The 17,670-nt window shown below is 40.9% G+C and overlaps 1 protein-coding gene across 1 annotated transcript; it reads left to right on the forward strand.

Moving 5' to 3' along the window:
* Positions 1–1,091: 1,091 nt before the first annotated feature.
* gipc1 (GIPC PDZ domain containing family, member 1) lies at positions 1,092–11,820 on the forward strand. The gene is made up of 7 exons (XM_062990846.1): positions 1,092–1,157; positions 5,684–6,133; positions 6,222–6,407; positions 6,509–6,689; positions 9,104–9,213; positions 9,301–9,382; positions 11,547–11,820. The coding sequence occupies exons 2-7, from the start codon at positions 5,843–5,845 to the stop codon at positions 11,696–11,698; spliced, it is 1,002 nt and encodes a 333-aa protein (XP_062846916.1). The 5' UTR covers positions 1,092–1,157; positions 5,684–5,842; the 3' UTR covers positions 11,699–11,820.
* The last annotated feature ends 5,850 nt before the right edge of the window (positions 11,821–17,670 follow it).

Consider the following 17,670-nt stretch of genomic DNA (forward strand, 5'->3'; position numbering starts at 1 on the left):
AATTCGTAAGTCAAGGGTCTACTGTATGTCTGTGTAATGGCTTTACATTTATTCATTTGGTGGATACTTTTATCCAATTTGGCTTATTGTTAAACTTTGTCTAAGGTCTTGGGCCACCATGAGGCACCAGAAACACATCTTTCAATGTGTATTAAAAACCTACAGTATATATAGAAACTATAATTAAGGAATGGAGGCTGTTCTCCCAAAAATATTCCCTCGACTGGTATTTTTATGATGGTGATGTGAAAGACAATGTTTTCTCTGCTTGATGCATGCCATTAATTTGACCCTTCTGAAACAGATTAACATCTTTTCCCCGACCACAGGATGTGTCTTTCGACATGCTTGTTTAACAAATGAGCAGCTACTTACTGCATCAGTTAGGGTTAAATAACTTGTTGCCAGCTGAAACAATCATCCATGCAGTAATTATCCAATGGGAGGCTCTCACCTATTTGCTTAGTTAGATCCAGGTGGTGACCCTTTTTTTTGGCCAGGCAGTGTATTTGGCCATATCATTTTTTATATTACAATTTTGATCTGCAGATCGGTCACAACTGACCATGCAAAATGCAATGTTACAAAAATAATTTTGGCTCCGGACCTAACGCGACCCTGATTAGAATGAAGCTGCTTCTGGAGATGAATGAAAAAGATTCACCTTGTAGTTGACCACTAGATGGAAGCACACTTCATATCAAGCTGGTACCAGGCGGAATACAGGACGCTGAATGGATGTATTTCAAAAAGCCCCTTGCTCACTATGTATCCGCACTACATAGGATATTTAAAAGCCGTGCAGTCATTCACATAGTGCACTTGTCACGCTAAACTTTGGGTCTTTGGGTTTCGAACAGAGGCAGCTAATGCTGAATGGCTGTATCCTAAATGACTTGTTATAAACTACATAAGTATATTGGACAGGGTGTGAAATACTGCGCTGGAGTATTATCTAGTGCACTTCGTATCCGTTAGGGCGCCGTTAGACCCTTGACGCTAGCTGTTCCTGTTACATTCCTGTATATCATCGACTCTCATCCTGCCCTCCGATGGAAAAGCGTTTATCATAGCGGATACGAATATTTATTATAAAAATGTATTTTTGATGTAATGGTTGCACACGGACGATATTTAATCTCGCTGAAGTTAAACTGGTGAGTGGAATTTATTTTGGGTCGAGTCTAAATTTGTCGTTTGTATCAAACCAATAAGCTAACATTAGCCAGCTAGCATACCTGATGGTAAAGTTAACTTATATATTGTAAGTTTGTAAAAATACATAATGTGGTGTTAGATTCATGTAGCTTAAATCACTTCAATTCTAATTTTATTTGCGTTGTTTTCTGTAATTTTGCATAAACTAATCGTAGACTAATACTAATAGTTATTCACTAGTAGATCAATTTATGTGATAGTATTGAATGTACTGACTGTGTCGGCACTGTAATATGGAGCACCATATACAACACAGCTCAGAGTGTGTTTGTCCAATGTACCTTAATCACTGAGTCTTGGGGTTAAGGTACTGGAATAGTAATCAGAAGGCTGCTGGTTCACACCCCACCACTAGCAAGTTGCTAGTGCCCGTAACCCTTAAATGCTTGCACTCTTTATCAGTCACAACTGTAAGTTGCTTTGGACAAAAGTGTCTGCTCTAAGTGTTAGTCAATTGCATCAATTTAAACACTAATAATTAATTTACAAAAGAATATATTAATTGGTTTGCTGACAGTTTGTTCAAGAAGTAGCAAAACAAGCTTTATTTAAAATCACAAGAGTATTATTTAAGTAAAACATCATTATTATTTGATGTTGTCACAAAAATATAATTCTGGCAAATACACTGCCTGGCCAAAAAAAAACGGTCACCACCTGGATTTAACTAAGCAAGTAGGTAAGAGCCTCCCATTGGATAATTACTGCATGGATGATTATGTTTCAGCTGGCAACAAGTTATTTAACCCTTACTGATGCAGTGGGTAGCTTCTCATTTGTTAAACAACCATCTGGAAAGACACATCCTGTGGTCGTTGAAAAGATGTTAATCTGTTTCAGAAGGGTCGAATTATTGGCATGCATCAAGCAGAGAAAACATCTAGAGAGATTGCTGACACTACTCAAATCGAGAACTGTCAAACGCATTATTAAAAAGTGGAAGGATAGTGGGGAAACATCATCTTCGAGGAAGGAATGTGGTCGGAAAAAAATCTTGAATGATCGTGATCGGTGTAGAAAAACTACAGTAGAACTGTGTTATATGGGGGATAACTGTGGGATATGTTTAATAGTGAGTAAGAGCATTTCCACACGCACAATGCGAAGGGAATTCAAGGGATTGGGACTAAACAGCTGTGTAGCCTTAAGAAAACCACTTGTCAGTGAGGCTAACCGGCAAAAACGGCTTCAATTTGCTAGGGAGCATAAAGATTGGACTCTGGAGCAATGGAAGGTCATGTGGTTTGATGAGTCCAGATTTACCCTGTTCCAGAGTGATGGGCTCATCAGGGTAAGAAGAGAGGCGGCTGAAGCGATGCACCCATCATGCCTAGTGCCTACCGTACAAGCCTGTGGGGGCAGTGCTATGATCTGGGGTTGCTGCAGTTGGTCAGGTCTAGGTTCAGCAACGTTATGTGCCCAAAGAATGAGGTCAGCTGACTACCTGAATATACTGAATGACCAGGTTATTCCATCAATGGATTTTTTCTTCCCTGATGGCACGGACATATTCCAAGATGACAATGCCAGGATTCATCGGGCTCAAATTGTGAAAGAGTGGTTCAGGGAGCATGAGACATCACTTTCACACATGGATTGGCCACCACAGAGTCCAGACCTGAACCCCACTGAGAGTCTTTGGGATGTGCTAAAGAAGACTTTGTGCAGTGGTCCAAATCTCCCATCATCAATACAAGATCTCGGGGAAAAATTAATGCAACTCTGGACAGAAATAAATGTTGTGACATTGCAGAAGCTTGTGGAAACGATGCCACAGCGAATGCGTGCCGTAATCAAAGCTAAAGGTGGTCCAACCAAATATTAGAGTGTGTGACCTTTTTTTTTTGGCCAGGCAGTGTACCTGGATTGGATACAACCATCTGATGCTGTACAATATTATACTTACTGTCTATGACTGAAGTGAATCTGTAGTAATTAATAGATGATTAGATCGTTGTTATTAACAGACACAAAATAGTGCTGAATATGTCAAATTTAATAGGGACAGACTTTAGAATGATTCATGTTTCATGTGGATCGTCCTACAGTGCATCCTGGTCCAATCTTATTAACAGGTAAACAATGCACATATCCACATGGTCTTGGAAAAAAATGGATTCATCTAACCAATCGACATTCTTACATTACACCAGTGTCGAGTGCCAGTGTATGCCAGTTGTGATTGGTTTCCACTGTGGACAGGAGTTAGTATGTGGACTATGCAGGCCCATACACAGAGAGGTTTGATGCAGTATGTGTTGTGACACATTCACCTTATCACCCATCACATGGGTTGTGTGAATAAGGTTTAATGAAAAAACAACAAAAGTTATCACATATGTGTAGGGATGTAACGATACACTCTACCCATGATGCGATGCGATTCACGATACTGGGTTCACGATACGATTTTCCCCCGATTTTTTTCAACTGAAATTGAAGACAAATTATGACAAAGTTTCCTTTTATTAATTCTCTCAAAAAAATAAAATAAAATACTCTATTTGTGATTATCTTTTATTTATCTAAATAATGAATGCCCTTTTGTTTCTGAGATAGGTACAAACTATGCAAAATAATTTTGAATTAAGCCCAATTTGGCAGAAAAACCCTGAATCTGGCAACCAGGCATATAGCGCCAGTGACGTCAACCAGGCGAGGTGTATAGTGCCTGTGCCCTCTGCTGTTTAAAGTGAATATTGATTCATTTTACATGTCAAATCGATTTGAATCGTGGAATTTTTGAATCTGTTATTAACTGTCTTGTGGTACATCGATACATCCCTACACATGTCACCGAAAAAATCTTATATACCTTAATAGGCTCGTAGTTCTTCAAAAGAATGAGAAACAGGTTCACTTGAATGTATATATAAACCAGTGATAAAGTTATTCTTTTTTGAGAGAAAGCGATATGCATGAGTCAAGTGTACAGAGTAATGGAGAGAGTGCTAGAGAGGTGAAGAAGAGTGCAGGCAGGGAGAAGTCGGTGATCTAGAGTGGCAGGAATGATTAGTGATTGAAGGGTATCTGTGTGAGGAGGAAAGTTTAAAAGACCGTAGTGAGGCCTGCTAAGTTGTATAGCTTGGAGGTGGTGGCACTGACAAAAAGGAGAGCAAGAGCTGGAGGTGGCAGAGATAATGATGCTGCCATTCTTGTTGGGGGTGACGAGAGTAGATAAAATTAAGAACATGTTTTTAGAGTGACAGTGTAGGTAGGATGTTTTGGAGACATAAGTTAGGGAGGTGAGATTGAGATAGTTTGGTAATGTGCAGAGGAGAGAAAAGAGTTCTATCAGGAGAATGGTGCTGAGATTGAGCTGCCAGGCAGGAGAAGGAGAGGAAAGCCAAATAGGAGGTTTATTTTTTTAAATTAACTTTTGAATTATGTTAGTCTAAAGTATAGGATAAATATGGTTAAATTACACCGCCTTTGTCTTAGCATGGTTAATTACATAATTTGAGAAAACCACATTGTCTGGGCAAGCACTTTAAAGGTTTCACTTGTTTAGGCTAGCTATTACGGTTACGCTGATGAGCCAAAACATTAAAACTCTCCCTTCAAAAATGTGCCTGGCAATGCCTCTTTCGTATGATTTGGGCATGTCGCGGTTATGGATCCGTTCTGCTGATTGTTATTTCTCTTAGTACATGTGTTGACTGCAGCATATGTGATCAGGCATAAAGACTTGTGACTTTGATATGGGCCAGATAACAAAAAAAACATTTCCAAAACAGCAAGGTGTGCTCACAGACAGCCATGTTGAGTACCCACCAACAATAGTCAGAGGAGGGACAAGCCACAAATTGATGACAGGTCTCATTGATGCTAGAAAACGTGAAGGCTACAGTGTCAAGTACAGCCCAATAGAAGAGCTATTGGGGCTTAAACTGCAGGTTATTTTAATATGGGTCATGAGGTGAATGTGTCACAACACGCACCCCATCAAGCCGTTCTGTATATGGACCTGCATAGTCCACATACTAACTTCTGTCCACAGTTGAAAGCATTTGCAATTGGCATACACTGGCACTGTACACAGGTGTAATGTAAGAAAGTCGACTGGTTAGATGAATCATATGTGATCGGACCAGGGTGCACTGCAGGGATGATCCACATGAAACATTAATTATCCTAAAGTCTGTTCCTATTATAATTGTGGTGTTTCACATAACTTAGCAACATTCATTATTAGTATTGGATTAGTATGAGGTATTACCCAGCACTCAGAGGTTGTGATGTCATTATTTACTCTATTAATATTAAAACTTTACAGTCTAATCTCAACATAAGATATGGATTTTAAATATTGGTCTGTGTTCTCTTCTAAAGGTCACACGACCACTGACCATTTATGCAAACTTACTAATCCTAGGCTGGCAATACACTTCATAATGACTTCACAGTCATAATACTTTTTATCTGTTGGGTCAAGTCTACATTACTATGCACTTTGATTTTTCAGGTCTACATGATCCTGCATCTCGATGGCTTGAGCTTAATAGCTTACGGAGCAAGACTTTCTTGTTGCAGGATTAACTGTGAGTCCACCTGACCTGGTCCTCTAATAAACACACCATCACCATCATCGTCATCAGCATCGACATAAAAACAATCATCTACAATGCCACTTGGATTGGGGCGAAGGAAGAAGGCGAGTCCTCTGGTGGAAAACGAAGAGGCCGAGCCGATCCGTGCCGGGCTCAACGTGGACGGCCTCGATATTGGTGGAATCGGAATTGCTGAGGGTGTGACACAGGAAGGCCTGCCGCCACCACCTACTAACCTTAGACCTCGTCTCATTTTCCACACCCAGCTGGCACACGGCAGCCCCACAGGGCGCATCGAAGGATTCAGCAACGTTCGAGAGCTCTACTCCAAGATCGGCGAAGCGTTCGCGATTCCGCCCTCGGAGGTGAGGCTTACACATTAAATTTGGCTAGTGAGTGGTTTTGTATACATGGATTATATATAGCCCCTCTCCCCATGTCTCTTTGTTATAGGTCATGTTTTGCACATTGAACACTCACAAGGTGGACATGGACAAGCTGCTGGGGGGCCAGATCGGTCTGGAGGACTTTATATTTGCTCACGTAAAGGGCCAGAAGAAAGAGGTGGAAGTGTTTAAGGGGGAGGACGCTCTTGGACTCACAATCACTGACAATGGAGCTGGCTATGCATTTATTAAGGTATAAATGACAGGAAGTCTGATCACAGAAGAACAAGTTTTGTAAAGAAACAAAGCTGTAAGAAGCCAGGATGTGCTATAAATGGCCTGTTTGCTTTTCAGAGGATAAGAGAGGGCAGTGTCATTCATCAGATCCAGATCGTCAATGTTGGGGACATGATCGTGTCGATAAATGGTCAGAGTCTGATTGGCTGTCGGCATTATGAGGTTGCCAAGATGCTGAAAGAATTACCCAAAGGAGAAAACTTTCTTCTGAAACTGGTGGAACCACTCAAGGCCTTTGGTGCGTATATTTATACTTTATTAATTTGGGGCGGTTCGGGTCCTTTCTGTGTGTAGTTTGCATGTTCTCCCCGTGTCTGCGTGGGTTTCCTCCGGGAGTTGAACTGGAGATGCAAAATTGTGTTTGACATTAAAAACTTGTGAACTGATTAACCTTGTGTAATGAGTAACTACAGTTTCTGTCATGAATGTAACCAAAGTGTAAAACATGACGTTAAAATCCTAATAAGTAAATACATAAATAAATAAACATATACTTTATTAATTAAAGTTATATTGTTTGAGAATCTTGAATTTTAATCTGAACGAAATAAAAGCGTTCAGCACTCTTTCTATGGGCTACATACATTCTGATGAAAAGCTCATTAAAAACTAATGCAATAGGTAAGCAACCTCGTGCCACATTCACACCGATTACTGCTGGTTGCTAGAGGGCATTCCTGACATTTTACCTCTGGTTGCATGGTTTCACTAGAAGCCTCACTAGGGCAATGGCCATCTTCACTACTGTAATTCTCTTTTTATGTGTCTAATATGTCTAGTTTAGAACATCAATACATCGATGTGTGGTGAAAAATTTTATCCTAAAATACATAAATGTACTTGCTTTTCCCACATTTGCTCTAGTGACTGCATACAAGTTTGTGCAAACTCGCCCCACCCCATTCCTAAACCTCTTCGTTTGACTTCCTCACCTCATCCTGCATAAAAACTTGGTGGTTCTATCCTCAGCATCTATCCTACGATAGAACTCTCCTTGTGGTCAGCATACCTGATTTGGCACAGTTTTTCTGCCAGAGGCCCTTCCTGACACAACCCTCTCTGTTTATTTATGGGGCCGGCATGAAGAGTGCACTGATTCATTGGTTAAATATAAGGTTGTAGCACTGATGGTTTTTATGCACTATTTAATGAACTACAAAGCTAGGGAATGCCCTACCCATTAGCTTTGTTAGCTATAGCACTAACAATGTACAGAATTGTTTTAGGCTTAATTACAGTGTTTGAATATTGAAATGGATTGAGGTTACTGCTAAGGCTACAGATGTGAATAATGTGTATTTTTGGGCAGCAACAACAATTTCATAGAATTACAGAAGAGAAATAAACTAGACAGCAAATGCAGAAGATTTCTGGCGCACTGGGAAAATGAATATTTTCAGAGGGAAGTGTGTATGTTTAATTAAAAAAAGTATAATGATCATCTCATTATAAACTGGTAAGCAAAATTGGCAAATTGTTAGTTTACACAACACGGTTAAAGATAGATACACTGATCAGCCATAACATTAAAACCACCTCCTTGTTTCTACACTTACTGTTTATTTGATCAGCTCCACTTACCACATAGACTCACTTTGTAGTTCTACAGTTACTGACTGTAGTGCATCTGTTTCTCTGCATGCTTTGTTAGCCCCCTTTTATGCTGTTCTTCAATGGTCAGGACTCTCCCAGGACCACTACAGAGCAGGTATTATTTGGGTGGTGGATCATTCTCAGCACTGCAGTGACACCGACATGGTGGTGGTGTGTTAGTGTGTGTTGTGCTGGTGTGAGTGGATTAGACACAGCAGCATTGATGGAGTTTTTAAACACCTCACTGTCACTGCTGGACTGAGAATAGTCCACCAACCAAAAATATCCAGCCAACAGCACCCCGTGGGCAGCATCCTGTAACCACTGATGAAGGTCTAGAAGATGACAATAGATGAGCGATCGTCTCTGACTTTACGTCTACAAGGTGGACCAACTAGGTAGGAGTGTCTAATAGAGTGGACAGTGAGTGGACACGGTATTGAAAAACTCCAGCAGCGCTGCTGTGTCTGATCCACTCATACCAGCACAACACACACTAACACACCACCATATCATTGTCACTGCAGTGCTGAGAATGATCCACCACCTAAATAATACCTGCTCTGTGGTGGTCCTGTGGGAGTACTGACCACTGAAGAACAGGGTGAAAGCAGGTTAAAAAAGAGTATGTAGAGAAATAGATGGACTACAGTCAGTAATTGTGGAACTACAAAGTGCTTCTATATGATAAGTGGAGCTGATAAAATGGATAGTGAGTGTAGAAACAAAGAGGTGGTTTTAATGTTATGGCTGATCGGTGTAATTAGTCACTCAAATAAAAAAAGTTTAATTGTTATTAATTGGATAGTCTATTATATTATTATCTTTATTACAAAAGAGTCTGTGGCCTGTGTTTGCATATTTTTTACTCCATCTGGCCCCCAACAAGAAAAGTTGTGCCAATCCATCGTAGGGTATTTTTGTTGTTTGTAGCTGGACCAGATCTGACCCACAGGCTGCTTATAGGCTTGAAAGAAAAAAACACTATTGTGGGCTGAACATGGCAACTGATTTATGTCCATGTTTTGATGGCAGAAATGTTTGTACTTACTGTAACAGATATGATCAGCCAGCGGTCAGGGGGACGAGCAGGTTCAGCCGTGCAGCTGGGCACAGGCAAGGGAACACTACGGCTCAGATCTAAAGGACCAGCGACGGTAGAGGAACTGGTAAGTGTCTGCATAAAAGGGGGTTTAAAGGTTTGTTTTGAAAAAAAATGTGCAGAAGTCAAAATGCATTTTCAAAATTGCTTCCAGCCTTCAGCGTTCGAGGAAAAGGCTATTGAGAAGGTGGACGATCTGTTGGAGAACTACATGGGTATAAGAGATAGTGAGCTTGGTAGGTGACATGGTTGCTTTTTCCCTACTTCTTACTTTTCTTGTGTAGTGTGTGTGTGTGTGTGTGTGTGTGTGTTCATGTGTTTAAAAGATTTGGTAATTTTATATTTTAGGTTGAATTTACCATTCAATTTAATATTATTCATTTATATACGTAGTTTAATATTTTATTATATTTCGGTATTCATTTTAGTTCATCTGTCCAAGTAGGACATATAAGTTATTGTGAATCAATTTCACCTGCTTTGGTGCAAATAAAAGTGACAACAGGTGCACTGGAGAGGCAACAGCAAGACAACCACCAAAAAGGGAATGGTTCTGCAGATGGTGGCCACAGACAGTTACTCTCTCCTTATCCTTCCTGACTGTGTTCAGGCGGTACCTGCAGCCTATTCAGGTTGCACAGGTAGTCTAGCTACTCCAGGATGGCACATACATGTTTGCTGTTGCTCTGTGGTTTGCTCTGTGTCTCCCAGCGTTGTCTTAAGAGCATGAAGTAGATACCAGGACACAGGCTGTTATGCTAGAACAGCTGGACAGGGTCAAAAAGGGCATTAAAAGCAGGTTCACATTGAGCACATCTGAACAGACATGAGAACATCTAGAGATGTTGTGGTGAACATTATGCTGCCTTCATCATGATCCAGCATGACCAATTTGGTGGTGGGTCAGTGATGGTGTGGGGAGGCATATTCTTGGATGGTTGCACTAACCACCACGTAATAGCCAATGGTATCCTGACTGCTGTACCTGGATGAAATCCTCAGATTTATAGCTGCTTTTTAATTTGAATTATTAAGTATTTAACATATTTGTATCTTTAATTTTTGTAAACATCAATAAACATTGTGTGTGATGATCATATTTTAAACTGTACATACAGGGGTTGGACAAAATAACTGAAACACCTGTCATTTTAGTGAGGGAGGTTTCATGTCTAAATTGGTCCAGTCTGGTGGCCAATCTTCATTAATTGCACATTGCACCAGTAAGAGCAGAGTGTGAAGGTTCAATTAGCAGGGTAAGAGCACAGTTTTGCTCAAAATATTGCAATGCACACAACATTATGGGTGACATACCAGAGTTCAAAAGAGGACAAATTGTTGGTGCACGTCTTGCTGGCGCATCTGTGACCAAGACAGCAAGTCTTTGTGATGTATCAAGAGCCACGGTATCCAGGGTAATGTCAGCATACCACCAAGAAGGACAAACCACATCCAATAGGATTCACTGTGGACGCAAGAGGAAGCTGTCTGAAAGGGATGTTCGGGTGCTAACCCGGATTGTATCCAAAAAACATAAAACCACGGCTGCCCAAATCACGGCAGAGTTAAATGTGCACCTCAACTCTCCTGTTTCCACCAGAACTGTCCGTCGGGAGCTCCACAGGGTCAATATACACGGCCGGGCTGCTATAGCCAAACCTTTGGTCACTCGTGCCAATGCCAAACGTCGGTTTCAATGGTGCAAGGAGCGCAAATCTTGGGCTGTGGACAATGTGAAACATGTATTGTTCTCTGATGAGTCCACCTTTACTGTTTTCCCCACATCCGGGAGAGTTACGGTGTGGAGAAGCCCCAAAGAAGCGTACCACCCAGACTGTTGCATGCCCAGAGTGAAGCATGGGGGTGGATCAGTGATGGTTTGGGCTGCCATATCATGGCATTCGCTTGGCCCAATACTTGTGCTAGATGGGCGCGTCACTACCAAGGACTACCGAACCATTCTGGAGGACCATGTGCATCCAATGGCGGTGCCGTGTATCAGGATGACAATGCACCAATACACACAGCAAGACTGGTGAAAGATTGGTTTGATGAACATGAAAGTGAAGTTGAACATCTCCCATGGCCTGCACAGTCACCAGATCTAAATATTATTGAGCCACTTTGGGGTGTTTTGGAGAAGCGAGTCAGGAAACGTTTTCCTCCACCAGCATCACGTAGTGACCTGGCCACTATCCTGCAAGAAGAATGGCTTAAAATCCCTCTGACCACTGTGCAGGACTTGTATATGTCATTTCCAAGACGAATTGACGCTGTATTGGCCGCAAAAGGAGGCCCTACACCATACTAATAAATTATTGTGGTCTAAAACCAGGTGTTTCAGTTATTTTGTCCAACCCCTGTATATTTTAATGTATTTTTCCCTTTTCCCTTGCTTAGCTGCTACAATGGTGGAGCTGGGAAAAGATAAAAAGAACCCAGATGAGTTTGCAGAGGCTTTGGATGAGACGCTTGGTGACTTTGCCTTCCCAGACGAGTTTGTGTTTGACGTCTGGGGCGCCATCGGAGATGCCAAGGTCGGTCGGATCTAGTCTGAAAATGGGAGCGCACAGGACTAAATGCCCTTGCAAGGCATGTAGGCAGATGGCACTGACACTAAAAACACTGATAGTAGGAAACACTATTAACACTCGCACAGTGTTTAGAACTTTGAGTTACACAAATCTTCAGATGTCCATGTTGGGAACATTGTGTGGGAGCTTTTTTTAAGCAGCTTTAAGGCTAATGTGCCTGACTTCAAACAACATTAAGCTCTCTAGTTTTTCATAATGTTATTTTTAAACTTGTAGGAAAGTTGGTGCATAACTTTCAGCTTTTTGGTCCAATTCTGATAATTGGCTGTGCCTGAGGGGGGAGGGTTGACTGGGCTTCGTTGTTGCTGTACATTTGACACCTCTGCTGTCTGGTTGAGGTGGCTGCACTACTGGTGGGGTATTCTCTGAGATCAGTTAAGTATTATATGGCTGGTAAAAAGACGTGACTAGTGACTTAATGATAGTCTCAGCTCTTCTTGGCCAGCGCTGGAGTTGTACAAGTAGCAAGAGGATTGCAGTAGTGGAGTTGGCAGTGATTAGATTGGGGAGAAAATGCATAAAAGTGGCTAGATTGAAATAAGACTCTGTAATTGACTGAACAAGAAGCTCACATTATGTTTAATTCCTTGCTCATGCTATAAGCCTAGTCAACAAATATTTAAAAACCAAACTTTTTATGTTTTTTTTTTTTTTTCTTTTTGCACCCCCCTCCCCAATTTTCCTCCCAATCTAGCTGTATCCAATTAGCCGCTCGCATTACGCTTCCTCTTTACTGATGTTGACCGCCTCACTGACTAAGGAGAGCCGTGACTATCACACGCCCCCTCGGACATGTGTGCAGTAGCCAACTGCATCTTTTCACCTGCACTAGGCGGGTTCATATGTGGATCAGCCTTGTGCACAGAGAGTCACACCCTGATCCTCATTATCACTGGCCACTTTAAACTATTCATGCAATGGCCTTAGACGCCATGCCTGCTATGACACCTTTTTACCAAAGGGGTTCTTAACATCATTCCATTTTAATTTCATGTTTTGCCGCCGCTTAATCCTGGTCACAGACATGGTGGGTCCGGTTTCCCCATAGTCAGGGCACAGCTTTGATCAGCTCTCCCATCCCTGTGAAGGCGCCATCAGTCAGCCAGCAGAGGTCGTAATTGCATCAGTTATGAGAAATCCCCTCCGGCACCCTCCCTGAACAATAAGCCAGTCATTGGTTATGTAGGTGCTCAGCCTGCCAGTAGCAGAGCCGAGATTCGAACCGACAAGTTTGAGATGTCAGCTCTGGTGTGCTTTTATCGCTGCACGCTGGACTAGTAATCAGAAGGCTGCCGGTTCAAGCCCCACTACCGCCAAGGTGCCACTGTTTGGCCCCTGAGCAACGCCCTTAACCCTCAATTGCTTAAAAATTGTGTTCAGTCATAAATGTAAGTCGCTTTGGATAAAAGCGTCTGCTAAATGCAGAAAATGTAAATGTAAAAGCATATAGGTAAGAAAATCTGTGTTTTTGGGACAATCTGTCCATTTTTGGACACTAATTTGGGATAAAACTGTATATTTTTTCCCCTAGATTAAATGACATCTTTGTCATGAGCAAAGAAAAACCCAAATCTTTTATTTTCATAAAGGCATCTTACCTGAGACTTATTGGGATGGTGCCTGAAACCGCTCTTTTTCAGACTCTTTATAAACTGTGATGTTCATTTTGCACTGTTATGCTGTATGAACTGCACTGTGCTGCATTGCCAACAATACGCAATTACACACACGCATCTTCTTACAGCCCTGCTGTGTATGTAGCTGCTCTGGTCTTTTGCATGCACTCTGCAGTTTTGGGCCACTTTACACAATGTTACACTACAATGACATCTTAAAGCATGCAATCATGATTCTTATATATTTTTTTCAAATAATGTTTTAATCTTGTTTTAAGTGTGGCATGCAATTTATTTTACACTGTGTTGGATTACATTTCCTGATGGGACCACAGAAAGTGTTTAGAATTAGCTCTTGACGTACCAGTTATTAACAAACTAAAAGAAAGACAGTATAGTCCTCATATAAATAGTTTTTCCTGTTAAAGGCTGCGTTTGTAAGGAAGTCTTGCTACATTTAGGAAATACACTAATGGTTGCATTGTTGGTTTGTTGGCAAATTATTATTTTTTTTTACATCACTGGACAAATGTTTTTGCCACATTTACTTGTATGCACATTAAAGTAGTAGCAATGCCTGTGATAGTGTTAGACATAGCCCTTTCTCCTTGGACACTGGCCACTTTATTCATGCAATGGTCTTCGACGCCGTGTCTGCCTGCAATTACGCATTTCTATCAAAGGGGTCCTTAACATCATTTCATTTTAATTTCATGTTTTACCACCGCTTAATCCTGGTCACAGACATGGTGGGTCCTGTTTCCCTAGAATCAGGGCACATTCACATGGGAAGCAAATAGGGCTGCCACTAACTACTATTTTTCTATCAAATAATCTATAGAATATTTTATCGATTAGTGAATTATTCTAAACAATTTATTTTCCTTCAAAAAAATTCATTCCTTCAATCTCACACAAAGCTCTTCCCACCACTCTAACACTCCGCTTAATTTAGTACATTCATTTGGTTAATGTTAAACTCAGTGTAATTTCATTTTACTCACACAACCCTGGTATCTCTGGGACCCCAAAGAGCAAGGCAGTAATGTCAATGTCAACAGAACACAAGGGTTAAATTGGTGGGTTTTTTTTAAGCTGCTGCATGGCATAGATAGGCAGTTCTTCGAATGTGCTCAGTTTGGAAAATATTGGCTATGCTGGTAACGTTCTGGTTGTTTTTATGACTGGTTGATTCACAGCTTGTTCTTGTCTCAGAATGAAACAATATAAAATGCTTTTTTAGGAGCAAAAATAGAAAGCTATAAAGTAATTAGTAATTAGGGCAGTGATAGCTCAGTGGTTAGGGTACTGGACTAGTAATCAGAAGGTTGCCGGTTCAAGCCCCACCACCACCAAGTTGCCACTGTTGGGCTCCTGAGCAAGGCCCTTAACCCTCAATTGCTTAAAATCATGTTCAGTCATAACTAGAGATGCATGAGTACCGATACTGGTATCGGGTATTAGCCCGATACCGCGCTCATTAACTCGTACTCGTACTCGCAAACGAGGCTCCGATACTAAACCTCCGATACCGTGTACCTAGTGCACGTTGCTGCGTTAACGCAGGGATTTTCAACCTGTGGGGCGCGAGTGTCTGACCGGGGGGGGGCGTGACATTACGAGATTTTTTTTACTTCTAAAACTAAAGCAATTCATTTTTCACCCACGGGAGACAGATTGAATTATTCTCACTGACCACGCTCACACGCACGTTTAATGTTATCTAGTTCCGTTTGAAAAAAAAAAAACCCTTCAAAATAGAGCTAACAGTGAAGATAACCGGTTACAAAAGCAGCGACCGCTGTTATAGGACGTGTTTGTGTTCAATACTCTGTTCACAGTGTCGATACAAGTGATTCAGGAGTCGACTCATTTTAAGCTTCTTTTCTCAGTCATCTCTCCGTGTTTACTGTTATAATAAATGATGCGGTTGTAAATAAACACCAACTACTACAGAACATTTTGTGTGACTCGCTTACACTATAAAGCTCAGGCTTAATTATACTGGTTATTACCACAGAGCGGGAGCCGACTCAGAGTCGTTTACCATTTACCGAGGTGAACCACGAATGTATGTGCTGATAGAATCGGCTCAGATAAGATCGGACTGTATTATCCTTTTAAAGTAAATATTTCAATCAGCAGAATCGCATCGCATGTATGATGTGCACAACGTTAATTACGTGCGTTTATTAATGAACGTTTACGTTAGCTTGTCAGAAGCTTTCTCAATGATGTCTGTGCGGTGTTTTTTTTTTTTTTTTTTTTTACAATTAGTGATGGCAACCCAAGCAACTGTTCCACTGCACTATATTACACTAAAAACTACACTATTCCATAATGCTCCAGATTGCATCATTCTAAATAGGTATCGGTATCGGCGAGTACAAAAATACATGTACTCGTACTCGTACTCGGTTGGGAAAAAATGGTATTGTTGCATCCCTAGTCATAACTGTAAGTCGCTTTGGATAAAAGCGTCTGCTAAATGCTGAAAATGTAAATGTAGTATTTTTTGGTAAACTGCAGTCAAATGCCAAACATACATCAAACGTCTCTAATGGTCAGTATTAAACTGTTATTCATGCAATATTTTAATTGTTATTTTCGTAAATGCTAGTATCTTACCTATTGTTTTCTGTATTGACAAAAGAACTGTAAGGTTAAACATGATGTGTTGTTTGTAAGGACAAATGAATATAGAGTGAGGTTTAAATAAGAAAAATGTGGCTGAATGAATGTAAGACAGGACTCGTGTTTGTGTTTATGAAGCAGACTGTTCTCTCTCAGTATTTAACTGTGGTTCATGTTTGCATCAGATTTTTCTTTTTTTATATTGTTTTAATGTTGCTTTGCACCATAATGTATCTGAAAACAGTTTAAATATTGATGCCTCATCTTCCTTCAGTGTTTATTTTCATGTATTATAGATTAAATGTATTCGGAAGAAGATAGATGCTGTCACACTGATACTGTTACACAACAATGGATTTTAATGTTACACTGTCACAATGTCTCATTACTGTCTTGTAGTCCATGATTGGTTCAGGAGCAGGAATACCGTGTCATGTTTACTACATTGTTATGCATTGCACCAATTTCTCAGCATTATTCAAATAAATACTCATTTTGTTCAGCTATAATGTTTTTAACATTGAATGTGTACGTGAAGAAATGTATGATGTGTGTGTGTGTGTTTTCTTTAGGTTTGGGGGGGGTGGCTGTCACAAAGGTACTTGGTTTTACTTTAGATTAGTAAGTAGAACAGGAATATCTTTTATAGAAGAGCTTGGAAATAGACTGAAATTTTACCAATATAACATTTTACAATATAACCACCTCCTTGTTTCTATACTCACTGTCCATTTTTATCAGCCCCACTTACCATATAGAAGCACTTTGTAGTTCTACAATTACTGACTGTAGTCAATCTGTTTCTCTGCATGCTTTGTTAGCCCCCTTTCATGCTGTTCTTCAATGGTCGGGACTCTCCCAGAACCACTACAGAGCAGGTACTATTTAGGTGGTGGATCATTCTCAGCACTGCAGTGACACTGACATGGTGGTGGTGTGTTAGTGTGTGTTGTGCTGGTATGAGTGGATCAGACACAGCAGCGCTGCTGGAGTTTTTAAACACCTCACTGTCACTGCTCGACTGAGAATAGTCCACCAACCAAAAATATTTAGCCAACAGCGCCCCGTGACCACTGATGATGGTCTAGAAGATGACCAACTCAAACAGCAGCAATAGATGAGTGATCGTCTCTGACTTTACATCTACAAGGTGGACCAACTAGATCGGGGTTTCTTAATAGAGTGGACAGTGAGTGGACACGATATTTAAAAACTCCAGCAGCGCTGCTGTGTCTGATCCACTCATACCAGCACAACACACACTAACACACCACCACCATGTCAGTGTCACTGCAGTGCTGAGAATCATCCACCACCTAAATAATACCTGCTCTGTGGTGGTCCTGTTGAGGTACTGACCATTGAAGAACAGGGTAAAAGCAGGCTAAAAAAGTATGTAGAGAAACAGATGGACTACATTCAGTAATTGTAGAACTTCAAAGTGCTTCTATATGGTAAGTGGAGCTGATAAAATGGACAGCGAGTGTAGAAACAAGGAGGGGGTTTTAATGTTATGACTGATCAGTGTATATATACATATACTGTATATATAGGTGGTCAGGTGGCTCAGTGGTAAATTACGCTTAATCACTACTGCTGAGATTCACTGTTCAAATCTCAACAGTGCTCCGGGGTATACACAGACACGATTGGCTATGTCTTAGGGGATTGTACAGCCGA

The sequence above is a fragment of the Trichomycterus rosablanca genome, chromosome 2, assembly GCF_030014385.1.
Source record: "Trichomycterus rosablanca isolate fTriRos1 chromosome 2, fTriRos1.hap1, whole genome shotgun sequence".
NCBI lineage: Eukaryota > Metazoa > Chordata > Actinopteri > Siluriformes > Trichomycteridae > Trichomycterus > Trichomycterus rosablanca.